The sequence below is a fragment of the Triturus cristatus genome, unplaced genomic scaffold (assembly GCF_964204655.1).
Source record: "Triturus cristatus unplaced genomic scaffold, aTriCri1.1 SCAFFOLD_231, whole genome shotgun sequence".
Taxonomy (NCBI): domain Eukaryota; kingdom Metazoa; phylum Chordata; class Amphibia; order Caudata; family Salamandridae; genus Triturus; species Triturus cristatus.
In genome coordinates this window covers 343,012-371,010 of record NW_028187364.1, presented here as the reverse complement: position 1 = coordinate 371,010, position 27,999 = coordinate 343,012, and the positions used below count along the sequence as shown (strand labels likewise).

The 27,999-nt window shown below is 42.2% G+C and overlaps 1 protein-coding gene across 2 annotated transcripts in view; it reads left to right on the top strand.

Moving 5' to 3' along the window:
- LOC146771199 (E3 ubiquitin-protein ligase TRIM39-like) overlaps nucleotides 1-11,475 on the top strand; it is a 155,735-nt gene extending 144,260 nt beyond the window's left edge. For both annotated transcript variants that reach the window (XM_085640306.1, XM_085640305.1), the window contains exon 9: nucleotides 10,438-11,475. In XM_085640306.1, coding sequence (XP_085496432.1) covers nucleotides 10,438-10,949 — 512 coding nt within the window. In that variant the 3' untranslated portion in view covers nucleotides 10,950-11,475. The remainder of the gene's footprint in view (nucleotides 1-10,437) is intronic.
- The last annotated feature ends 16,524 nt before the right edge of the window (nucleotides 11,476-27,999 follow it).

Genomic DNA, 27,999 nt, shown 5'->3' with positions numbered 1-27,999 from the left:
TCTTGAAGTCCAGTAGTAACAGCTGCAGGCCAGTCCCAGAAACAGCACACAAGCACAAAGACAGTCCTTCTCCTGCAGATTCTTGTAGTCACACGGACAGAGGTTCTTCTTGTTATCCAGGAGCAATACAAATTGTAGGGGTTTGTGCACAAATATTTATACCCCCAAAGTCTTTGTTCTTAGGGGTCCCAAGTCTCTGAACCCAGCCAGAACCTGCCCAGCCCTGGAGCACTTTGTTGATCAGGCTGCATCCTTCCTTTCAGAAAGAGGGGGTCTGCCTCAGACGCACAGTGGGGGGTGGAGCCAGCATTCACCTTGCCAGGCACAGCCCTATTCAAGTGCAAGAGCTACCCCTCCCCTCACACCAAGGTAGGTCGCTCTATTCAACCCAGGTCTGACTCAGCCTGCCCTGTCCCTCTAAAACCAGACAGCCAATACACATAATCGCAGAGCACACTGGAAGGATTAGGCAAGAAAGTACCTATACTCTAAAAGTGGTAGTTCAAACACAGAATATAAAAATAACCTTCACTAAAAGATGTATTTTAATATTCTGAGCTCAGGCATACTAATTTCGTTTTTCTACCATGTTCTGTGGGTCAGTTAGGACTATAGAATGTAATAGCCCAGACCTCCCATTCTGGCCTATAGAGAACAGGTAGCCTTACAGTAGTGAAAAACGAAATTGGGTGTAATTCACTACTAGGACATGCTACACACATCAGGGCATGTCCTACCTTACACATACAATGCACCCTATCATAAGGGGGGCTTACAGGATGCCAAGGGAAGGTTTAGGGGCTGGGAAGTGCGTGCACTTCACAGCTAAGATGGCAGTTCTGGACTGCACGCTGACACTGCAGTGGCAGGTCTGAGACACACTTTACAAGCCCCTTCTGTGGGTGGCAAAAACCAGTGCTGCAGGCCCACCAGCAGCATTCGGTTTACCAGCCCTGGGCACACACGGGCCACGCTACTAGGGACTAACAGGTAAACCAAATAAGCCAATCAGGGATATACCAATTCACATAGTCATATTTACAAAGGGAGAGCATATGCACTTTAGCACTGATCAGCAGTGGTAAAGTGCCCAGAGTCATAAAGCCAACAAAAACAGGTTAGGAAAAATCCAGGAGGGAGGCAAAAAGCTTAGGGATGACCCTGCAAAAAGGGCCATTTCCAACACTGGCTGATCTGCAATTTAATAGTACGCACTTGAGGCGAAGCGGATTCGAGGGGGAAGGTGTCTGGGTGATATTCACCCTAGTGAAGTTGTCAGAAATGCTGCATCTCAGATTGTTGGAAGGGTCTCTGTTTGGGTTGGGAAGGATGGAGTGTATTTGCCTCGGAGGGGTCAGGTTAGCATTGGACCAAGGGGAGGAGGAGGAGAGATGGTCTTAAGGATTAGTAGCCGCTAGGCCGGGCTTAAGGCATCTGGGGCAGGGTGGCGAGTTTGGAGAGGGAATAGATTTCGAGATGGTGGGGGCTAAAAACTGCCCATTGTGATCGCTAAGTCCTGTGGAGACTCTGGGCCAATTATTACTACTGAGCATGGTGAGAAGATCTTTCGAAAGGGCCTTCACGTCATGTAACTCAGCTGAGAGATTTAACAGTTGTAGAGATGTATCATCAAGGCGTGCCGCCAAAACTGAGTAATGGTCAGGGGAGGAAGGGAGTGCAGGAGAGACTGAGGGTGACAGCGAGCCATGGAGAGGAACTGTAGGGTCCACTATTGTGGAGGGAGGTTCATGGTTAGGTGGTTGGTCAGAGAGTACTAGAGGACAGTTCGAAAGCGAGGTATGAGCCATCGCAGATGGGGGGAGGTCATTGATCAGAGGGTTGGCTTGAAAAGAATCCAAAGGAGAACGTTGCCCAGAAACCGGCCTGGCTGGGGGCAAAGTTAAAGGGGAGGAGGAAGGGGTACCAACTGTTAATCGCTGAGATAAAATGGTTTGAGGAATCCACCCATCACGAGGTTCACTCAGAGTTGGGCTGACAGTCGACGGGGCGAGTGAGATCACATGACCATCGGATAGCTGGGGTCGTGATCTGGGAGGTTGATGCCGACCAACTGAGGGCGAGGAGGTTCTGAGGTTGCCAGAGGGGGAGGGATTCAGGGAGGGAGAGGGACTCGCGATTGATAGTGGGGGGAACTAGCTAATCCCAACGGTGAGGTGGTGGCTGTATAGGGGTCAGTGGAGTTGCCGTATACCAGTTTCTTAAGGGTAGGGTAGATCTTGGCCAATTTAGCAAGGTTGTCATTGGAGGCTTGTATTAGAATTATCCCATTATTGTAGAGGGTGATAGTGGTTGTGGCTTTGAGGAAGGAAGAGGGAGACGTTGTAAGCTTGAGACCATGGGGAGTTTTTTTAGAATCTGATATTCGCAGCTTAGAGTAGAGCACTGTGCGCCAGCACGCCCGTTTCCTAGTATAGAATATAAGGTCATTCGCCTTGTTACCCTTGTTAGTACAGAAATAGGGGTCAGAGTTTCTGGGCTAGCCTTGAGGATTCGATGTTTGAAATATTTTGCTGCGTTCTTGGAGAGGTTGGCTGGGTAGTTGATGATGAAGGCATTGTTAACGTTATGATCGGGACTTATCTCCATTTTAATCAGGGCACCTTGTGGGAAGGGAGCTCAAATAAGAGGATAAGAGAGAGGAAGAATGCAGCGACAAAACCACAAGCTCTCAGTGGAATAGGTGAGGGAGCGTAAAAGATCACACGTTAGTTGAAAAGGAGCTTGCTGAAAGCCCACCAAAGGGTCCAAAAAGTCCAAGGGACTGCGTCTTTTCCAGGGCGTCAGCAAATGAGATGGGGATGAGAGGGCTCAATTAAAATAAAGTGACGATGCCACAGCCTAAACCACACTGCTTACAGTCCAGAAAGGGTAACAAAAAAACCCAAAAAACATATAATGAGGAAGGTAAAATATATATGCCGCCATTTTGAAATCAGGCACTGCCAGCGAATCAAATTGTCTTAACTGTGCCGCCATTTTAGGGACAAGCAAAACATTGAAACCACAAATAATAGATAGACTTATAGCACTCATTGACTAAAATTGAGACAATAGGGAGAGAGAAATACCTTCAAGGAAGTTGCATAAAGTCTTGTAGTGCATATACAAACGTTCCCCCTTGGAGAAATCGCTCCGGGTTACGTGAAGCCAGCCATTTTGGTCCCGGGCCACCATTAGAACAAGCAGTCTCTCAGAGATTAAAAAATAAACAAAAAAAAGCAACAGGACTGGGGAATATGTAACTGCAGATTTCTTAACAAGCAGTGACTCGGAGATAATAAAACAGCAGGACTGGGGAATATGTGACGGTAGACAGACCGCTCAGCACGACACCACAAGCTCCAGAGACAATACACTCAAGACAGCCAATATATGCCGGCACGCGTAAACACCTCGGGCAGGAGGTCGGGTTGTGAGCGCAGACGGTGGAAGATGCTCTCGGAGCGCAAGTTGCATTGGGGCACAGAGATACCGTCGCTCGGCCTCCAAGAAACAGGACTCCAGGCGGAACTCGAACTCTCTCGGAGAGACCCTGGCTGGTCAGTGGGTCAAACCAGGCAATAACAAAAAAACCAGCGGCAAAATACACAAGTGCTGGGCCGGCAGCGACGGATCAATACAGCTCACCGAAAAGCAAAGTCCAAGATCCAGAGCAACGTCAGGATGGTTCCAGCAGAAAGGGCACAAAGCTATGCTGCCAGCCCAGGCAGTGCTACATGCAAACGGAGAACCAGACTTGCTCAAAGAGACGGTGCCAGCCAGGCGGGTCAGCGGGCAACACTAGGCGATCCAGCCATAGAAAAGGCAAACTGCACTAGTGCAGGGTCCGCAGCGACGGATCCTCCAGGCTAACCAAAAACGCAACAGCCGCGGAAAGATTCAAGGAGAGGAGGGCACGTCGCGATGCAGCGAGCCCAGGCAGTGTACCATGCAAGGACAGCTTATCAGCGTCACCGCTGCTGTCGCTCCAACCTGCGATAGGTGAGTACGAAATTGACTTCTTTCGTAATTAGTCCGAAGCGGTGCATGTTCGAGCCTCAGAGAAACAATTGGGAAGGCCAGTGAGACGGTTTAAACGAGGATAACAACCAGAAAGGTAATCCTCAAACCGGGAGCTCCTACAGAAGCTCCTACTCGGCGGCCATCTTCGTAGTGCAAGATAGGTAAAATTAGTGGCATTTTCTATTCTCTGGTTACCCAACATAAAGTTATTTTTAAAACCCTTATGTGGGTTTATGGCCATGTACTTGGTTTTACTAGCGTTTATTTCTAGACCTTTTGTGATACAATATCCATTGAAATCGTTCATCATGTGTTGTAGTCCCTTTGGAGTCTGTGAAATCAGGATGGTATCATCTGCAAACAGCAGGCTGGTACCAAGTTCCCATTCAATTTGGGAGGGTCGTTTGCTTGCTTTTGTAGATAATTTGCCACGTCATTGATATAGAGTGAGAACAGGGTGGGAGCAAGTACGCAACCCTGTCTCACTCAGCTATTGGGATTGGCTTTGTGAGTTCCCCATTCATACCCCAATGGACTCTGGCAAAGTTTCCGTTGTGCATTCTTTCTATCTGAGTTAATAGGCTAGGGGGAGCTTTTTGTTTTGTTAGTGAATCCCATACTAAACATCTGGGTACAGGTTCAAAAGCTGCCCGCAGGTCGACAAATGCCACCTAAATGTGGCCCTCCCTAATCTTGACGTATTTCCAGATGTTGCACAAAGTCTGAAGACTTGATCTACTGTGCTAGTGCATGATCTGAATCCTGCCTGGTATGGGGACAATATATTGTTGGTATCTATCCAGTTGTTAAGCCCATTTAGTAACTGTCTGGTGTGGATTTTTTGTAGTACGTCTGTTAGGCTGATTGGCCTGTAATTTTCGGGGTTATGTTTGCTTCCTTTTTTGTGGATAGGGACAATTGAGACCCTTTCCACATTCCCGGTATTAGGGCACCTTCTGCTATTGCATTGCTAAGGGAATTAACGTATGGGACCCAGACCTTTTTGTCATGTTTAAATAGATCTCCAGGGAGTCTATCTAGTCCCGGTGCTTTCCCCACCTTGATGGTATCTATGGCATATTTGGTTTCTTGCAGTGAGAAAACGATCACTTCACTGTCCCCCCTCAGTACTTGCATGCTCGCTGCTTCCACTCTGAGTTACAGTGGGTCGGAAGCTGGAGTACAATTCAGTGAAGTGCTCGGTCCAAACTGCCGAATCCAAGTAATGCTTTGTCCTATCTACTTGGTTCTTGCCCCCACATGCTATGATTTTCCAGAACTCAGCTGAATTACTAGTTTTTGCTGCCTGCAAGAGATGCAGCCAGCTGTTTTCCTCCCATTCCCTCTTGGCAGTAGCCAATGTTGTCCTATGAACGCCCCTGGCCCTCCTTACTAAGTCTGCATTTCCCTGCTTTATGGTTTCTAGTAAGACTGTCTTGGATCTCCTACATTCTGTTGTATATCATGGGTATACCTTTAATCCCAGTTTAGATTTGGATTTGGATTTCTTCCTGATGTTTTTAGTGAGAAGGGGCTCTAGCTTTACGGCCAGGACGGTGTGCATTGATGTTGCAGGCAAATTGCTTGTCTCCAGGTGGGCGCCCACTACCTCAGCAAAGGTGTTATAGATGCTTGTCATTAACTCAATGTTACCTGTGACCTTAGGCCACTTGATAGACCTTTGATTGTTTCCTACTAGGGGATGTACATTTTGCGTGCAGATGTCAAGTTGTTCGGCTCTTGCTAGCTGGACTAATACTTCCAAACAAAGCGGTCGGTGGTCACTGTCGTCTCTCGTATCTATTCTGAAGCTCACTATCCTGCTCCAGGTGTGGATGCTGCCATTATATAATCTATTCTCGACTGTGAGCTACCATGTTTAAAAGTGTTAAGAGAGACTTTTTCGTCCCCGTTGCTGAATACCCTCCCGTTGCATACCTGTAGACAGTGTTCTATAGTGAGCAGCACTATCTGCAGTGCAGCGTTAGTGCAAGGTTTTGGTGGCCCTGCCACTAGTTGAGGCAACCCTATGGCCATATCCTCTTCTACTGTTATGTTTTCTAGTCCATTTATTAGCTCGTAGGCACAGTTAAAATCACTACAAACTATCACGGTGTCGCTAGGGTCTACATGGTCCAATCCATTGATATAAGTACAGACAAAGTCAACCCTCATGATACTGCAAGGCAAGAAAAGGTAAACAAATAATTTTGTAGGTTTTTGGGGAATGTCCGATACTCAGTGTTTCAAATTATCTCCCCAGCTGACCTACTTTGAGTTCCTTACTAGAAGTCTCTGTAGTCAATCAATATGAGAAATTGGAATTGGCAGCTCGTGGTGCTTTTGTAACAATGTCCCAAATCTTTTGTTTTGATCGGACCGCTGAATGAAAATGAAAAGAATAAGTGACACAGTACCTTATGCGCTAGTGGCCATATCAGGATTCCAAATGTCAAACTAAAGGGAAGTGGCCCTGCCCTGCCTCTGCCTGGCAATGACGGGCCCGCCCTCGCCCGCGCGCAGCCCACGCAGCGGGTGTCATTTGGTGCTTATATGCGCTGGCAGCAAGGGCGTCTGGGACAGGTAGTCCCGCAAGGAGAGTAGCTGGTGGCAGGAATGCAGCAAGGTGAATGTCCTTTGTCTTCCAAGTATCAAAAGCCAGAAATGCCTTACCATTTGATCTCCACAGTTAGGTGAATTTGTCCAGGTTTAGGAAATAGCTACAAACCTGGCTCTTAATGACTAGGAGTCTTACCTTATATCATCTTTATCTAGGAAAGGGCATGTAGACTTATTTGATATGGAATAGTACACGTTTCTTCAGACCTACTAGAACTTAAGTGTTACACCCATCTAAAGTGACACTTATGTGTACAGTTGCTGTATTAGTTGTTTGTGTCTTGTGGCTGTGATGGTCGGTTAGTCCTATTTTTATTGCAGGGCTCTTTTTAGCAATTGCGTGCATTACAAATACAATAAATACATGTTTCTCAAAGGTCTCTAGAATATTTTTTTTTTAATAGCAAGGACCATAAAAATCCAGAATAGCTTCTCTGATCATTCAGCAGTACAATTTGATATCCATTGATAGGAGTACAGACAAAGTCAACCCTCATGATACTTTAAAAAATTGTTTTTAGATGATGATCGAGCTTGGGTGGCATAAACAAAATAATTTATAATCACATTTTATATCATAAACTGAGAACTGCTGATCTTCCTCTAATGTGGCTGCATTCTAGGCTACACTTAGTGAACATGTTGTAACACTTAATACCAAAACAATGAGAAAGACAATCATGAATCTGGGCACTTGAATCCGATATTGCATGAAAAGAGAAAATATTTCTCAATGTAGATAAACTGAAATGGGAGAAGGAAGGCAAAGTGCGTAGGGAGTTTTATTATGCAGAAGAAATAGTTAAAGTATGTTCCATAGGACACATTAATAGTATGAAGATGGGGTTTTTTTTGGAAAATTATTTGTCTGGTCCACCAAGCATAAAGAAAGCAGAAATGCAATTGAGACTTAGCTACTGATACCCTCACTGAAGATCCCAAACAATTAAAAAAACTATTATGAATGATAATTCTAGTTTATAGCCAGTAGACCAACGCATAGGAAAAACCACATCAATGATTAACTCTCACACGTGCCCCAGGGCACCCCTCTACTGCATATCAACCGGCAGAATTGATGCTAACATTCACAGAAAAAGAAATCATGGCATGCAGAGATGATGGTTTCGTAAGAAATAAAAAAAGAATCCATAAGTAAACTCACAAATCACATTCTGGATGGTGGGAAGTTCCTTTCTCCTTTCATACTGGGATCCTAGGTTTCATACTAAAACCAGGCAAACTCAAGGGGGATCTAGCTCCTTGACGTCTAATGACATTACTTTGTAGTCGCTACTGGACTTTAACAACTACCTGTGCCAGATTTTTACTCCTGGCTATTTCAGTGTGTTTAGATCCCCACAGTACCTTTCTTAGGGCTTAATTATGAGCTTGGCAGTCCACGGACCACCAGACTCTTGGGTGCAGCGGTCACTTGACTGCCCTATTACGATTAGGGTGGTCAGACTGACATTGCCGCACCACAGCTGCCAGGGACAGTGTTGCGGCAGTCAGGAGGCATCAATATGCTTGGTGGTCCCTCAAAGCATATTAGGAGTTTACTCTCCGCCATGGTTTTCATGGTGGTTCCTCCTCCATGAAAACCCTTGCAGAGAGGAAACAAAGTGGGCCCCCTTGTGCCTCTGTGCCTTGGGGTGCATGCAGGGGGGTACAAAACATGCCTCCGTGCATGCATGCACCCCAGTTCCTGCGTGGCATGGACTTATCAGTCCATGCCATGCAGAAACTGTTTTTGAGGTTCCTGTTGCTGTGCCCATTTTTAGGGCACCACCGTGGGAACGTCAAATGCAAAGCCCGCCAGACAGGAGGAAACTCCTAATCTGGGTGTGAGTCGATGAGGCGGACTGGACGCCGGTCTGCCAAAGTCGTAATCAGGCCCTTAGAATTGTTTAGATGATTAACTTTCCTGCGTGTAGGATTACGTTTTGGTGTGTCATTAAAAAACGTCTATTTTTACCAAGCACTGAGCTGGATAGTTCTTACTCTGGCTGTTGTTTGACTGTTTGAGTCCTGTGTATTCCATCCTGTTGCTTGTCCCATGGCTCCAAATGGTTTCTGACACACTTACTCTTCTGATAATAGGCAAAATTTAATACAAAATTTCAGTTCTTCAACTGTTTATATTTTTGTTAATGTGTGCCGTGCTATTTACAATGGCTGTTACAAACCGTTGTATAATTTATTATCGAATTTCATCTGGGCTAAGAGAAGAACATGTGTCAATCTGGAAACGTTTTGTCTAGCCAAGAAAGACAGAGGTTTGAGTCTCCCAAATTTTAGAATATGCCATTATGATTCCTATGGACATAGCATCCAATGATCTATATTTTTAAGGGACAATCATGCTTTTGATAAATCAAATTTGATTGATATATTATAGAATGAAATACATGATCTTCCATTGGTGATAAGTCTACTTTGAAGCCTCAAGCAAGTATGATTTAAGAAATTCATTTCCATCATAAAAATTACAAATGTTTTCTATTCACAATTCAAACTTTTAGCCACTCATGCCAAAACCAGATGGATTCTGTACAACTGTTCCCTTTATTCAACTGGCGTATTATTGATATGCGGCAAAGTGTTGGCGTGACTTATGTGAATGAATTAGTCTTCAATCCCTTATTAAACTTTGGACACCAATAAAGCAGACTTCTAAAGATAGTGAGGGAAATATTGACTCTCATCTACCTAAATTCATCCTATTCTGGGCTCTTCTTTACAGATATTAACCTGATGCGAATTTAGTCAAGGGCTTGTTTTAGAAGTATAATACTGTATAAGGAATAAGTCAATGGTATAACTTTTTAAATAACATCACTCAGTCGATAAAACCTGACAAAGTCATTTTGAAATGGACTGTTGGCATTGATATTAATAAAAATAAATTGAACCAAAATTAATAGATTTAATTTAGAATGTATTTCAGGTGCAAGTATTCATTGCATGCAAATTTTCGCAAAATGCATGATATGTTATAGGCCATGATCTCTTCATCTGGTTATCAAAAATGTGCTCATTTTATAGAAAGTCCTTTAGAATATGGTTGATTTCCTATTCTGAGGGTAAAAATGGAAGGAGGAAGTTTAATCATATTTGAAAGCAATATCACACAAATTATTGGGAAAGAGAGATTTATTGAACAGTTGCAACTATATGCTAGAATTTCTTCACATCATAGCCTGAGGGAAAGCGGTAGAACTAATTCCAAAGACGTAGCCCCAGACTCGCAGTGGGGGCCAATGCATCACCTGCGTCTTTAGGGGTTGCCTTTCTGGGGCCATATAATAGAAAGTGCCGGGGGTGCGTGACCACATGCAGAGAAAGGAATCTCTTTGCCTCTGCGCATGCAGCGTATTATGGACTCACGCGCAAAGAAGCTGTTTGGAGACACACTGAAAGTGTGCCACAAAAAGGTGGTGCACTGTCAGTGCACTCCCTGATGGCTGCCCTCTGGAGGGGAGAAAGGGGGTCCCACTACACCCGCCTGCGAGGGGATCTCCCTCCCCTCTTTAAAGCACAGTGAAACACATAGCAGCTGTGCAGCGGTGCTCCGTATTTCACTTGAATGTCCTGCCCCCAGGGCAGTATGAGTTTATGACTGTCCTGAAGGCAGAGCATTCTCTATAGTAGGGCACACTTTTCCAGTTTACACATAAAAAGTGTGTCCTATCTGTAATAGGGCACCAGGTTTCCTTTCTATTGAATTTGGTCACTATTGCGTACTCATTACACAGAAAGTGTGTGACATTTTATCTCTTTTTCTCTCCACAGTGCCCATTGTTATGGATCCAGACACTGCTCATCCTAAACTTGTTGTTTCAAAGGACTGGAGATACGTAAGATGGACAAGCAGTATGCGGGTCTTGCCATACAGGAGCAAGAGATTCACCACCATTTGTGCTGTAGCGGGGACTGAAGGCTTTTCTTCAGGAAGACATTACTGGGAGGTGGAGCTGAAGGACAAGGGGGAAATGTGGGCTGTTGGAGTCATGTCAGAGTCCGTGAATCGAAAGGGGGCGATTGTATGGACTCCCCAGCGAGGTATCTGGAGCATTGGCGCCAACCTCCTTCAATACAAAGCATTTGACAAGTCTGTCATCAAACTCTATCCATATGATGAACCCAATAAGCTGGGAGTGTACCTGGACTATGAAAAGGGGTGGGTGTCCATGTACAACGCAGACACCATGGAGCATCTGTTTTTGTTTTCTCAGTGTACCTTCACAAAGAAGCTCTTCCCATTTTTCTCTCTCTCTGCAGGAGGTGACATGAGTCTTGTTTAGAAGTTGTGTCCTCTGTTTGTGTCTGCGTGCTACTTTGGCACTTGAAGCGTGGTTCCACTTTCACACAGGACACCCCACAATTTCTATTTATTGAGTTGAGCCTTGAGTAGAAGCTATAACCCCCTTATCTGCTGTCCATAAATCGTCCTAGAATTATGAACTATCTCTACACTTTCTCCCTGGCCTCCCTTACACAGTCCTCTGTTCTTCTGTCATTACTCATTCCAGACATGGTACTTCTGCACTGTGGCTCTCTGCCACTCTGTCTGTAGTTCGCCTGACTGCCAGTGGTGGCAAAGCTGGTTGCACCCATGTAGATGATGAGGGAAGAAACCTACATCACTGTCCTGAGTTCGGATATCATACACTGTTTGCAGCTGGAAGTATTTTGCAGTGGCTCTGCCTTCATACCATGTAATCTTTGCTGTGAAATGCAATCCAGTAATTTTCTGCTCCTTCTCTGCAATGATTGCGCTAGAATCTCTAGGAGGCATTGTCCAGCACAAGTGTGCCAAAAGCTCAACCCCTTAACATCAGGAAATCTTGGATTATGTTTTCCAGCAGAAGACATTTAGGCAATATGACTGGATTCTGGACCTAGTGGTGTGGTTGACAGAACCTGATAATAAATGTTGATGCACATCCTCTTCTTCGAGGTCCTGTCTTGAGTGTTGAGGTCCACTATCCTTGTGGTCCTGGTAACAATGGCCAAAGAGTGCACCCCTTTCTAACCCAGGTTTCAACCTTTCGGCCAGGAGGTAACACGTGCTCACTTCTTGGTCATCTGGCGTAGGTTAATTCAAATGCTGATTTGGTGTCTCTCAGAACTCATCCCAAATGTTTCTGATGACCACAAGGTCAAGAAAGGAAAGCTTGGCTTGACCTTCCAACTGCTGTTGATGCAGAGAGCAAATACTACTTCACCTTCTGACAGGCAGAGGAAACAGGCTTAAGAACACTCCCCAGGAGATCTGTACATACATTCACGAGACATTATTGTCTGGACTCGGACACCAGAGCAGACACTCAAGTAGGGCAAGCCTCCTTGAGGAACCTGTTCAACAACTGACTATCTCGGTTGTTTTTTTTATTTCAGTACAGTTCTCATTTGCCTGCAGGTGGAAGGTGGGCTCGCTATTCTATTCAGTGCTTATGACTATTGATGAGGATCCCCTGGAAGAGAAGGATAAGTTACTTACCTGTAATCCTAGTTCTCTTCCAGGGGTATCCTCATCAAAGTCATAAGCAACCCACCCGCCTCCCCAGGCAAATGAGAGGATTCTATTCTTAAATCTGAAAGAAGTATATCTTTGTGTCTAGACCTACGGGTCCCGCAAAGAACAACTGACCCAACTGTCACCCCTGAGGCATGATGGGATCTTGGGGTCAGGGCTACCTTAAAGGCACGGTGCCAGTTTTATCTGTACAAGGCTTTTCAGTCTCTATGGTATTGTATTACAATGCAGCCTGCAGGCTAACAATGTTGTTTTCTGTGTTTGACACAGTGTTTCTTTTTTTCTTTCTCATGAGGTTTGTCTCAAAAAAAAGTTTCAGGTGCATTTGTATTCCTATGGTGTTTATTTAGATATTTATATCTATCTGGGAATGTTTGCATTCATTATTATTACATTGTCTAGCCTACTATGGGGGCTGCATTGGTTTGGAAAAAATAATATATGTGTTTATACATATACAGAGCTGTATATATATATATGTATATATATATATATATATATATATATATATATATATATATATATTTTTCATATATAATTTTTATTGTTTCCGGGGTCCCCGCACATGGGCGGGAATATTCAGGAAACAGGCTTAAGAACAAGTGGGAATTGTGTAATTCTCTGGATTCTGCACATACTCTTCAATGTTTGCAATTCCTGGAAGATCTACATTAACATGATTCATCCAATTCTCTGGCCAAGAGATCAGGCACTCCTGGTGTATATTCAGGTACACGATCTGGCAGCATCACCTGTGCCTACATTCAATCTCCAGTAAACGTAGCCTACAGCTTCCTCGCAGCGATTGTCTTGCCAAATGCACCACTAGCTCTCATTCGACCAAAACGTCTTGGAATGTCGCTCTGATAATGATCAGAATATGTCAACCTTTTGTAATCTTTCCTTCATTCAATCCCTCTTAATCTTCTGTTCTTTGCAGTTCACTACCCTGTGAATATTTGATCTTTTCATGTTTCCTTTTCGCTGTTCCAATGGGGGTGGGTGTCGTAGGACATCCAATAGGGACTAGGGAGGTAGAGGTCTGTGTATAGTGCAAACCAAGGTAGGGAGATGCGGACCACTCAACAACGAGCTGCCCGATGCGGTCACCATCAGACCCTTGTTGAAAACAAACGCTGATACGAAAACAGTTTCATGGATGACGTGGAATTAGGTAGAGTTTTGAAGACGTGGGAAATATTTCTTTCATATAACTTTGTCTAAAATATTCATATCCTTTCATATATCATGATGTACACACAACTTCCAAATTATTGTATTTCTTGTATGAACAGTTTAAATATATATTCTAAATGAGGAAAGTCTTATGCGTTCTTCTTCACGCTGAATACATAATTTGATATGTTTTTTATCTTTTTTTATTTATTTTTTTATTTCAAATCTTTTTTATTAAATTTACGAACTGAACATTAAGTAGTCGACAGTATAATGAAAATGATAAGCGCAATGGTGAAATGCTGTCGGAATGAAAGTAAGAATGTACACAAATTTCAAGAATATAAAATATAAAGAATACAAGTAAATAATAAATAAGTAATAAATAACTAAATAAATAGGCTCCTCAAGTGCCTTGCCATGGTGAGTCCATTGACGTCGCAGTGATGTAGAGGCGGTTAAGTATCACATAAGTGGTTATACGAGTACTCTTCAGTACAAATATAAGCAAGTTTAGGTTGTACAGCTGTAATAGGGGAATGTACAATACAGTACAGGAATATCATTGCAAATAACGCAAACATTAAGAATTACATAGTGCAGAGGAGAGTCGGAGTTGGACAAGCATATTTATCACATAAGTAGGAATGAGAGTATTCTTCAGTACAACTGTATTAAGCAAGTACAGGTTTCACAACTGTAATAGTGAAAAGTACAGGAATATCATCGTAAATAAAGCCTACATTAAGAATTACGTTATGTGGAAATAAGTCTGTTTTACACGGGGGGTCATATGAGAAAGAAAAGGGACTTCCACATTTTCCTGTGTGATTTACGCCATGGAGAGGCTTGAAGTGCAACGTTGTCTGCTCCTCTTAGGAAGAATAACCATTCTTGCCACATCTTAAGACTTCTTTGGAGTTTTTCCACTTGTTTAAAACAATTTTACACGCTAAAGTGAGCATAAAATCTAACAAGTAACGGTCATTTACGCCCGTGATCCTAGGATCCAGAGCGCCTAGTAGAACATAGGAAAATTCCCTAGGAGGGGTTACATTGAAAGTCTTGCCTATACATTCATAAATCTTATCCCAGTATACTTTTAGTGTAGGACAATTGAAGAGCATATGGGACAGGTTACCGACGTGAGAGTTGCAGTTCCAACAGGTGGGACTCTCACTGAGGTTAAGTTTAAAAATCCTCTTGGGTGTCCAATATGTCCTATTTATTAACATCATTTTGGTTTGCGATAGTATTGGGGAGATTTTATTCGAAAAGGGGGTGATATGTATCTTTTCCCAGTCAAATGGGATATTGCTAGATTTGTCCTCTGATTCCCATTTTTCTTCACATTTCTTTTGAGATTTGCAAGGTTGAGGTGATAGGAGTTTATATATTTTAGAGACTGTGTGTCCTGACCTTAGAAGCTGTAATAACTTTGAGAGTATTGACGGGTCGGAGGGTATGATAGATCGCGCTGTGAGGAGAGATTTTAGTTTTAAAAAGTTATAAAAATCTATCGGTTGTAGTCCATGGCGAGACTGAAGTGCGGAGAAAGACATGGGAGGGGTTCCCTCATAGATGTCTTTGACTAGATTTATGCCGTTTTTGGACCAATGCTCCCTATGGAACATCCCTCCTTCGATGTTCTAGCTCGGGTTGTGCCAGAGAGAGGACAAGTTTGATTTATTAGTTTTTATTGCGGAGAGGTGTTCCAGTTGCAGCATGGCTCTTTTAGTATTGAGCAAAATGTACTTAGAGTGAGGAAGGGAGGATATATCCATGGTGAGGAGAGCAAGCAAGGGCATATCCTTGATGATTGATCTTTCTATGTCCAACCAGACTGGTATGTAGTCAGTCGGCAGAAGTAGCCAGTTAGATCCCTGTTTACAAAGATACGCAGTTTGATAGTTCCTGAAGTTCGGAAGGCCCAGACCACTTTTATCTTTTGGTAATTGAAGTTTCTTCATAGATATTCTGGGTCTCTTACCTTGCCACAGGAATGTGTTAAAAAGCATACAGATTTTACATAGGAAATCATTTTTGAGCGTCATAGGTAACATGCTGTCTAGATAGTTGACAAGAGGAGTAATCGTCATTTTTAATGTCTCAGCTCTTCCCCACCATGCTAAAAGTTTAGGTGACCAGCCATCTAACAGCGAAGAGATTTTTTGGAAGATGGCATTCTCGTTGGTCTGAAGGGTGGTGATCAGGTCTTTCGTGAAATCCCAGCCTAGGTATTTAAAGCACTTAGGTTGCCATAAGAGACCAGAGTTACCCATAATTTCTTTTCCTCCAAGGTTGTTCAGGAGTTTCACCTCCGCCTTATCTTTATTCAACCTGTAGCCAGATACTCTTGCAAATTCATCGATTGAGGAGTTAAGTGCGGGTATAGCAGCTTCCGCTTTCTCAGAAGCAACTAACACGTCATCGGCATAAGCAGTAATTTTAACCGTGCATTCATTGAGGCAAATTCCTGTGATCAGTTGATTGTTCCTAAGGTTGAAGAGGAAAAGTTCAATTGGAAGGAGGAGTTTTTTATCTTATTTTAACGCATACCTTTGATTATCTTTGCCACAGATCCATGCATGGAAATGAAGTTCCGTATTTTTCTACAGACAATTATGTGTTTTGTATTTTTCATTTCAGAGAAGGTTGGAAAATGGAGTTCAATGTAAAATGTTAATATTCTGCTACTCCACAAGCTTCTGTGTCCTAATACTGGATATTCAGTTCTCACTGCGATGTATCTGGGTGCAGCAGACCCTAGGGCTGCCTGTAGCTTGCAGAAGTCTATTGGATTTAGATAGAGTTCCAGCCATGGCAGGACTGGACAGAATCCCTTAGATTTTGGAGTATGGTTGGGCATAGGCAAAGTAAATAAAACTTAAACAGGAGAGCCCTGCAGAACATACTGAATGGGGAGGGGGACGTGATATATTTCCAAGCTGGCCAAATCACCATGCAATAATGTCCCATTTGTACTACAATACATGGTTGTTTGTAGAGCACTGGGCCTCTTCAAATTGCTCAAACTATACGTTGAACTACAAAATCCCATAAAATAAGTAGTTAGTAGGCCGGAAAACACCTTAAATTGACCCGGCTGCTACCTGAATGAAAGAGGATACATAGTCTGAATAAAGACTTCATAATGGCCAGATTGAATGCAATTCCTTGATTTCACAAATATCGATTTGAGTGAAGAAAATTCCAAACATTCTTTCAGCAACATTCGAAAAATAGAAAATAGTATAACAAAGATCTACAAATCTACTGGTGTACATTTGAAATGATCTGGGTTGAAATAAACCATTCTTTATATACAGTTAGGCTCTATAAACATAGCGGAAAAACTCTGTAGCAGCCCCACAAATATACCATAATCATCACGTCTTCGCTGTGACTAACATTCAGCATTGGAATGTCAAAATCCTGTGTAAAAGACATCGACCATATTGGCTCTGGCAGGAGCTACGTTCTAGGCTCCACTTTGCATCTTCCAGAGTAGAGATTATGCACTACATCGGACTATGAAGTTTTCTCTCAAGATCTGCTCATAGTCATAGGAAGCAAAACCTGGGAGGTTTTTATCAGCCATTATTCATGATTTACAACACTGGTGCTGTCTCTAGAACCCGGCGCACCCACTGACTCTTAATTTGGACAAAGATCACACGCTTGGGTAAGCGCGAGAATAGTGTCCACACTGCTCACTATCATGTCAATGATTCTTTAATGCACTACATAGCAACATTTCCTTGTTTCTTCATAGTTTCATGGTCATGCACTCTTGCTCTTCCATAACTTGGACAATTGGAGGCAGCGTTGCTTACAGCGAGCTCAGGTTTACCAACGCGACGCTACCGTGCAGGTTGGATATCATGGCCATGAGCGGTGCATTCTTTATTGACATGCAAGCTCTTTTTAGGACTTTTTCCAGCCGAAAGAACGTCTGAGGAGACGAGCGGTGCTGTGGCCTGGTGACATCTGAGAAACCCCGGGCCTCACGTAATCTCCACGCTCGCCTCTTTGAAGAGCTGCCGGACTCGACGTGTGGTGATTTATGTAGCAGTCGCTTTATCTGCTTTCACTTCAGCATGCAAAAACATCTCTTCAGTAAGCAATTGTAGCCCAGGGTTTGCTGCCAAATGTCTCTGTTAAGAAATGTATGTAATATATAGACAGAAGAATTTCTAGTCTCTTTCTTTTAACTCTTATTGCTGTGAAGCTCTTATAACCTAAAGATAACTTAACTAAGAGGCACAACTACATTCAGGTCTTCTATATTGCAACAATTATTATTGGATAATTGCTAGTTTCTTTGACTGAGTGAAAAGTGTTCTGGTTCCTGTCAGCACGTCTTTAGACTCCAATCAATTAAAAGCTGAGATTTTCTTTCCATGATATGAAACTGGCTAAAATGTATATATGAATAGCCTTTGAATGTTAAAAGGGCAAAAGAAGTCTATTTGGAAATATATTTAACGCTTGAAATATCTGCCTCAACAAGTGCTAATTTATTGTGGTTGTCCTCTAATTACTGCAACCACTTGTGTACAAAGATTCAGTAGTTAAGAGCCCTCATAACACCTTGCTAATACTTTTTATGTGCTGTGAAACAAAAGTACTAATACGTTATGCTGTGTACTATTTATCTTGGATCTTGCGTGGCTTGCAAACCATATAATGAGCCTCTGTTACGTCATTTGCATAAGGAATTCACGCATACTGAGTACGTGATATTTTTTCAGCTGTAAACTCCTGGAAACCGAAGCATTTTTTTTCCAGCTAAACCTTCCGTCACCGCTTGCTTCACCAATACAGAATTAATGCCTCTCACTCTGATTATGAAACCTCACAATCTCAGCTGACAAGGAACATATACAGGGTTGTTTGCACTTAACAAGTGCCAATAAAAATATATAAGCTTCATGCTCCGTTAAAGAACGTTAAGTAAATACAATTTGCTTAATTTCTATTGCCAAGTTTGTACCATTATTGTGCTTTATTACTTCAAATCAATTAGAGGTAATGCCGAATAACAAGAACGAGAACAAGTCTACTAAACAGCTGACTTTTGCTGACGTACTTAAGCAATCAAACACTATGTCTGCGAAGAGCTCTGCCTCATCTTCATCTAATCAACCCAGAGCTACTTCAACTGCAATATCGGAAGGCACTATGGACCGTCTTTTTCAGGAAATTTCAACCTTTAGTTGCCGTTTAACGGAAATGGATATTAACATTTCTTCCCTTGCATCGGAGGCCAAATCAATCAGAGCAGATATAGTGCAATTTCATACTAAAGCAGAAGGACTGAAAGTAGTTGAAAATAAACTTGACTCAGTACAAAGCAGAGATCAAGAACTATTGTTTGTCCGTAGTAAACTGGTTGATTTGGAAGATCGCAGCAGGAGAGATAATATCAATTTTTTTGGTTTTCCAGAGAAAATTGAATGCCAGAATACTAGAGTCTTTTTGTGTGATGTTATTCCCAAATTGCTTGGTATTCATTTTGAACCAATGCTTGAAATTCAACGTCTTGGTCCTCCGCGTAAAGACCTAGATACTCGTTCAAGACCCCTCATTGCTTGCTTTTTGAGACATGATCAGGTTAGGCAATTATTGACAGCGGCACGCACACAAGGCTTCTACAGTTATGAGGGGCATGAAATCCGAATGGCAGCTGATTTCTCTTTAGAAACTAAAGAACGACAAAAAGCCTTCTTATCTATGCGGCCTCAGCTACGAAAAATGGACATCAAATACGGCTTGTTCGATCCAGGCCATTTTCATGTCACCAAAAACGGTGATTCAAGAGACTTCTGCAACCCAGACGAGTTACAATGTTTCTTGGATGATATGAAGTTGCACGATATGGAAATTCAGCATGCGTCTCCGCTTCAGATTTCTCAAAGTTCTCAACCAACTCATCACCTTACAGATGGCAGATGTCGAATCTCGGGTGAGGTTTGTCAATGTGGTAAAGAGTCTGAGAGATCAAATCGTATCCCGGAAGATAAAACCTCAGCTTTGCAGTCAATAACTAACTGTACTCAAGACCAGCATAGAGACAAATCTCGCTCCGCTTCAGATGAAGAGTAGTCCTTGACGCAATGCTTCTCCTTTGTTATTAAAGATTTTAGCTTGTGACTTCCATATACATGTTTCACAGAGAGTCAAGCACCTTACACACTTCAGTCAATAACCATTCTAGGTTACGAATTCCATGTGGAGTGGTGTGGAGTGTGGAGTGGTGTGGCTCAATGGTTAGAACGGCAGACCCTGATGCAGAGGTTCTGGTCCGGACCAGGGTTCAATTCCCGCCTCGGCGGTTCTTGGGCTCAATTTCCCCGGACCTGTTAATTCTCGCCTCGGTGCCTATTCTAATCATGGGTCACACTCTGCAACTCTGGGCAATAGCTTGCTTAAACTCCACAACGGCCCCAACAGCGCTGGGATGCCTGGCCTCACCTTGGAGGTGCCTAGGAGTGGCCACTTCACAGGGAAAGGCCAGGAAGGGTTCCACAGCGGTATGTGTACAGTGCCTTGAGACCCTTTCGGGGGTGATACGTGCGCTATATAAGCACTACATTTACATGTCCGTATTGTGCAGACAGATAATCCCTTCATATGCATCAGATGAGTATTATTTACGCTATTTTTCTATTTACTTCCTTTTTAATGTTGTCAAAGTTTCAAATGAACTGTTTATATATTTATTTATACTTACTTTAAGATCTGAAATTTGCTTATTATATTAGTTATGGTAAAGATGTAATTTCTATGTAATATTTATTGTCAAGATTCGTAATCTATTTATTTAACATCTCCCATAGGTAGCAACAGGTTCCCAATCTTTCAATATACATATATTAGCCTATCTACTTAGGATGTTTGTTTATTGCACTAGTTATTTTATTATTCATAATTGATGTTATTTATTGGATAATATTTTCTTTTCTGCTCATCTTTTTATATTTATTCAATTGGTAGATTCATTGCCATTCGAAATGTATTTATTCTACTTGCAATCTCTTTTACAAATATGTTTACTAAATGATATTTATAGTTGTGAATGTAATTTATTATATATCGGATCTTCTATGATATATTTAATATGATATGTTCTCATTTGTTTACATTATTGACATGTATGTTCCTCTAGTATGTTCTCTAGTCTTCTTTTTTATATATCCTGAGATACGGCCGGATATATGTCTTGTTGTATTTAGTCCTCTCCTTCATAGATCAATACTAAACATAATTGGATTCTTTAGATATACGTACTTATTATCACTGATCCTGACTTTTGATTTATACTCCTGGTGGTAGTCCTGCCAGGAGCGGTGCTCTTGTGAGCCCAGACCCGCAGTTGAAGTCTTAAAATTGTAGTACCCAATATACCATTGTATTGTAATTTGCACGTATATTTCTATTTTATCTACACAGTACACTTCTTTTCATTGGCTAATAAGTCAACAAATTTTATATTGGTCATTGGAAAATGTATTCCTACATAATTCACTATACTCCTTTTATCTAGGATCCTAATCTTCACTACTTTTTTTTTTTCTCAGAAAAAACAAAAAGTACAACAAAACCCCTAGTACTCTTACAAACATGTTTGTTTTGCATGCCTTATGTGCAATATCATGGAATGTTCATAGTTTAACACATTACATTAAGGGGAAAAAAGTCCTCTCTTATTTTCAATCCAAAAAAGTAGATGTGGCTCTTCTTCAAGAGACACATCCTGACGAAATTGAATCAAAAAAATTGTATAGGGATTGGGTGGGAAAGGTTTTCCATAGCAGTATACATGACGACAGTCCCTCAGACACAGGCCCTACTCGAAAATGTGGTGTGGCAATCCTCATTCGAAAAACACTTCCAGTTACGGTATCTAAAACATGGGAAGATCCGTACGGCCGTTATGTCTTTGTTAGGTTACGCATTGGAGATACTCATATCTGTGTGGGATCAGTTTACGCCCCGACAGGTTCCAAAAAATCCTTCCTCTTGCATTTAAATCGCCTGTTGTCAGAGATTGATGCTTCGCACTACCTTATAGGAGGTGATTGGAATTTGGTAGAACAGGTCCTCTTGATAAACATAATGCTGCAGATAGAGCACTCATGAATGATATACTTGAGGACAATGGCCTTGTAGATCACTGGTGTCTTTCACACCCAGATGATACTGAATATACCTTCACATCCCCCACTCATGGAACTCTTTCTAGGTTGGATTATTTTTTAATCTCTCAAGGTATAGTTCAATCAGTTCAGGAATCCCATATTTTAGAAGCATCAGTGTCTGACTACTCTCCAGATTTATTACATTTACAAACAGGATTGACCAGACCAGGCCGCAAACCTTGGAGGATGAATATTCAACGCCATAAAACACCTAAGGGTAAAACACAATTGCAGGTTCATCTTCACAACTTTCTTTCCTTAAATCAAGGCTCTGTGGCCTCTGGTAGGATTATGTGGGCTGCTGCTAAGGCTACTATTCGAGGGTACCTTATGCGGGATGCGGCTCAGGTCAATAGGAAAAATGCTACTCGACAGAAAGAATTAGAAGAAGATATTGCACATTTCACACGCATATATACTAAAAAACCTACCTTACAAATTGTAAATCTTTAGAACAAGCCCGTATGGCACTGAATAGTCTCTTCACCTCTAAGGCAGAATATGCTCTACAAAAAATGAAGGGGAGGCATTATGAACAGGGAGAAAAGGCAGGTAGACTTTTAGCAGCATAATTGAGATAAAGGGAAATTGACATGGCTATTCCAGCCCTAAAATCCTCTGCAGGTGACATGTTGACTCGCCCTCAGGATATAGTTAATGAATTTGCAACTTACTATAAATCTCTTTATACCCCAGGTACCCAAGTCGATCATGACAAAATTACATCTTTCCTTGCAGGAATTGATTTACCTCTCCTTTCTCCAGATGACAGAGCACTTTTAAATACAGAAATTAGTAAGGAGGAGATATCACAAGCTATAGCCAAACTCCCATATCATAAAGCCCCAGGTGCGGTTGGATTCCCTGCAAAATGTTATCGTTGGTCAGGTGACAGCGTACTAGATTGTTTACATGCTGCATTCCAAGAGGCTGAACATACATTTTCTCTAGGAAGTCTTTCTAATAAAGCAGTTATCGCAGTCCTGCCCAAACAGGGGAAAGACCCACTGCTCTGTAGCAGTTATTGTCCTATTTCGCTCCTTAATTGTGACATAAAAATACTAGCCAGTATTCTTGCCTCTCGTCTCCGCAAAGTTATTCCCTCCCTAATCCACCATACCCAAGTGGGATTCATACCTGGGCGTTCTTCTAGAAATCATTTACATTCCCTAGCTCATACCCTTCATGCTGCCAAAAACCTGCAGGATGATGCCATAGCATTATCACTTGATGCAGAAAAGGCATTCGACCGAGTAGAATGGACATATCTATTTAAAATTTTAGAACAATTTGGATTGGGGATCAGTTTATAAATAAAGTATGATTATTGTATGAACAACCTACTGCATTAGTTAATTGTGGTGGTTTCGTTTCTGATGCATTTCCAATTCGCAGAGGAACTCGCCAGGGTTGCCCCTTGTCACCTCTTTTATTCTTATTGGCTATTGAATCTTTGGCTGCAGCAACTCGCCAGTCACCTTCCGTTGTTGGTATTCCTCTCCCGGTGGGAGAATCTAAACTTTATCTTTACGCAGACGACATCTTACTCACCATTACTGATTTATCACGATCACTACCATCACTACTTCAAATCATAGAGAATTTATCTTCTTTTTCTGGGTATAAAATTAATTGTGAAGAAAGGAACAGAGGCCATGGTCACAGATAATATAAGTCCCTTACTGACTCAGATGCAACATGATTTCGATAAATTGAACATTTTTGGTTTGTCTCTGTGGGGTAGAGTCCAAGCAGTAAAAATGGTCACTCTTCCACGTTTTCTTTATACTCTCGGAATGCTTCCATTTCATATTCCACTATCTACATTGCGTCTTATAGACTCTAAGATAAAATCTTTTATATGGGGCTCCATTAAATCATGTTTGGGGCTTTCCTATGAGGATGAACAGTGGGTGTCTTTATTGGAAAATTTAGATAAAGGTGCTCGTTTAAAATTTTGTCTATTCAAAATACTTCACGACTGGCACTGGTAACCTGTAAAATTACATAAAGCGGGCCTTTTATTGCATACTAATTGTTGGAGATGTAATGCCTCGGGCTGTGACGTAGTCACATTATATGTAAATGCCCCATGGTTAAGTATTATTGGTCCTATATAGGTCAGGTCTTACATAATACCGTTCCTGTACATTTACCACTCTCACCAGCTACTATTTTGCTACACAATTTATGAGAATGCCCTACCCTTTCCAAACCGCAATGTCGTCTTGTACATACTACATTGGCTACTGCTAAAATTTGTATATTAAGACAATGGAAATCTCCGTCTCTGCCATCCCAAGAGAATTGGTTAGCATCAATGATCCAAACTGCCTCACATGAAAGAGTCATATATAACATTCAAGACCAAACTGAATTGTTTTTACAAGTATGGGATCCTTTTTTACTTGTAGAAGATGTTTCCGTAACTATTTCCACTTCTTAAATTACTTTGGCCATTTTAAAGAACTGATATTTAAATCTTTTCTTTTCCCTCCATTATATTGTCTAGTTATAGTATCCTTGTAGTTCAAACTTTGGCCCTTTTATTAAATGTTATCCTGTTAGTAAATATATTCATATTATACCTATACCTTTCACTGGAATGATCCTGTATTTTATTAGTGCACTATCTTTTAGTATTTCAAATGCATTTACTTAATGAAATGTGTAATTAATGTTTTATCAGATTCGTTTTTTTTTATCTTCAGCTTTTAATGTCTTGTTGACAATATATATGATTAATATTTTAATATTTCATATTCAATATTTAATAGTTAATGGTGGTTGTATTACTTTTACATACTATAATGTATTCTATCCCTAGTGATTTATCTTTCTGTTATTTATAGATTTCGATGTATTTGCTTTTTTATTCATAACTGTATTTATCAATATTTCTCTATTACAAAATGCTTTAGTTTCCAATTTTATACAGATTCTGTGTACTGTATTTATGAAATGCTAATAAAAAATTATGACCCAAAATTTTTTTTTTTACTTTAAATCGATAAATAAAAAAATATATAAGTAGCGCATAAGCATTTAAAAAATAAATCATTTAGAGCGTGGATGGTGGGGGAAAGCAACATAGAGGATGCGGGTTCGAAAAGCAGCACAATGGGTTCAGAAGCAACATGAGAGTAGGGGTGGAGAGGACAAGCAGTAGGTGAGAGAGCAACATGGAGCTGACAAAAGAGAAACACATGGGCAAGAAAGCAATAAGGGGGCACTATACGAGGGCGAGCACAACATGGAGGTGGGTGGGGAGAAGCAAATGGTAAAGGATATGGTAAAGTGGCTATGCTCCAGGGGCGGGACAGACACAGGATTGAAAAGCAGGATTGAAAAGCAGGGCCTCAAATAAGAAGGAGGCAAATGTAAGTGATAGGAAAGCCACCAATCACTAACAATGGATAAGCTCCAAGCTCCTGTATGTTCTTGATAACCCCACATTAGCCTGCATTCGCTCCTAAGAAAGCTCAACCTAAAAATCACTTAGATGTCCTCATGGTGCAATGTGAATCCGTATTCTTGATGACTCCTCTTTTGCGCCTCAGTCAGATTTTACAAGTGGGCTACCTAATCCAGAATGCAGTGCTGCTGATAATCAGAATCCCCAGCAGCATCTTTAGAGAAATGGTGATCTATCCCTCTGGAAAGCGATAGGAAGCTGAAACATGAACAAATTGTGTCACCCAACGTTAACCCTATCCCTGTCCACCCCAGCGACTAAGTCAAAATAGTAGTGGGGATTATAGGGGTACAAAGCAGGGAGAAATAGGTGCTGGGGGACCGACCACCCCGCAACAATGGCCACAGTCTCTGTGGTGCTAACCCGCTGCTGCAGTCTCCCGATGCCACCTCTTCCACTGTGACACAGCTATGTGGGTGAGTCGATGTGCACTACCTGCCATGGAGGGTGGGGGTTTGGTAGTAGGATGACTGCAATGGCACTCAGTCCTAACAGAGACATTGTGTTCATGGCAATTTGTCTGTCGTTTTATGACTTTGTTCAGATGCAGTAGTTACTTATGTTGTTAGCAATATTATTTTGTGCTTCTATACAAGAACTGCATTCCTTGGTTTTAGCTAACCTGTCCGGACGTTGGGTTTTAATCGACTGCTGATAAGGAGTTTTTGTCAAAATATGCTTATATCGATTTGCAGGTAGATTCTCTGTACCCGATTCACAGCGACTCGTGCAATTCACGAAGTTGTTTTTCAACCAGAAGGTTCCATTTTTTAAGGGGATTGGGCTTTCCAGGGTGGGAATGTTTGTGAACACTCACAAATGTACATGTTTGTGGGTATTCACAAACTGCTTTCCAAGACCTTCCTGCTCAAGTAACACTAACAAAGCCTTGAGAAAATTAAATATTTATAACTTTTCGAGGATAGGCATGGGAAGCTATGACTTGTTTCCAGGGGTAATCTGGAAAAATGTCGTAAAATCCAAAAAGTTGTAAATGTTCATCCATGTGAGTTAGTAAACCTGTGGGTGCAGATTTACAACACTGTCTGTAAATAAGGCTTCTGTGTGTGTGGTCACCGGTTCTTAGAATCCCTGTGTGATAGTTTTTACCCTTCTCCGTCTGCGTTTGACCCCCGGAGTATACGTCCCCTCCCTTTAGGAGTAACCAGGTGGCTCACAAGTCCTGTATTAACGTAGATTTATTGTTGTTTTAACCAAACAGTCCTGATAGTGGGTTGTACAAAAGCATACAAAGTTCACAAAATTGGCCGTCTATGGGAACTGTCCTGTATCCGAGAGTCTTCGGCTTCTTCCGGCTTTAATCTTCCCCCGACACTGCCCGGGCCGGTGCTTCCCCAAAAGGCCAACCGGAAAACAAAAAGAAACAAAGGACACTACTGTCACAAGAGGTCTACTTAGGTTCTAGTTTTACAGGGTGCTCCCCTTCACCAATCTCCTAGGTCACCGGGGTGAGTGCAGGGTAGTCAGGGCTGGTATAGGAGGAAAGAAGAGAGGATGGTGCAAAGGTCTGTTCAAGGCGTGAGGGTTTCTAACTTTTCCACAAACCCAAGAAACCCTCTCCCTCCAACCTCTTCCTCCACCCTTCCCTCTACGTCACTTGCCTGGAGCTACGGTCCCCTTGGACCGTAGCAGTGGGTATCTCGGTGTCCTGGGGCCTCTGGGGACTACCGGATACTGGTGTGGGATGTGTCGAGTGCTTCTCCCTCTGTACTGCTGGGCCGTCCTCCTCGGGTCTCCCACCGATATTCTGCGTCCCGCCGGTCTCTGCTCCCGTGTTCACCTCTCGTGCACGCTTTTCTCGTCCTTCTTCCTCCGCTCGCTCTTCTCTCCCTGTCTCACCACCGACGCACTCCTTTTCTCGCGAGGCCGCTCCTCCCCTCATCCCGGAAGCTAGACTGCTCATCGCTGAATCGGAGGGCGTCCCGTTGGGCGCCATCTTGAAGTTCTCAGCGTCCGACTCGTCCATATCACACCCTGCTTTCGATCTGTGTAACCCACTTGCAGACAATTTAACTGCAACTGGTCAGATTGCCGTTTCCTGGCGACCCTAGTTTCTTTACACAGCATACTACACCAGAGACCACCACCTAGGTGTATCTAAATTTGTTCCCTACGAATCTCTAACCTTCCCCCCTACTGTCCAATACCTCCCCCCCCAGAAATCTCAGGAGCAGTGAGGCATTCAGAAAACAAATCTATTCCATGACCAACTTCGCATTGTGATCAGTCAGCACGGTGTGTTTATCTGGACGATATACAGATGATCTTGGGGACATCGCTAGTACGATCTTGCCAGCTGTCCCAGAAGTAATTAGGACATTACTGTCTAAAACCATTTAGGATGGTCAATGTTAACACAGAAGTATCCCTGCCCTGAGTGCCCAACTGAACTGTTGTCTGGATCCCTAATGCTGATTTTTTGTCATAGGTAAAGACAGATCATACATGTGCGCTATGACAAAGGCCTGCGTTAAGGATTGCGTTCTTGTTGGACAGAGGGGTGTGGTGGAAGGCTACCGCCTTCACCAGGCATTAAGCAGCACACTGTTTTATTGTTTGTACTAAGACCAGCAAGGCCTTGCTGTGGGACCTATTTAAGGTTTTTTATTGGCCCTTTCAGGTTTTTTTACATGTGCCGCAGCAACATTGCTTATTTAAATAACCTGTTGTGATGCGCTTTCTTAAAGCTTTAACACATATGTTCCCTCCCAAACCATTTGTATTGCCACAGTCGGACCTTAATGTGGTCTTGGCATTTCTCATGAGTACTCCTTTCGAGCCAATGCACAGCTACTTGTTGCATCTTCTGACCTTATAGATTGTCTTCCTCATTGCGATTACACCAACTCATCATGTAAGCAAACTCCAAGCTCTATCGGTACAATGGGCTCGGGCAGACTGCTTGTTAAAAATTGTGACTCCTTTCCATGTTGGACTGA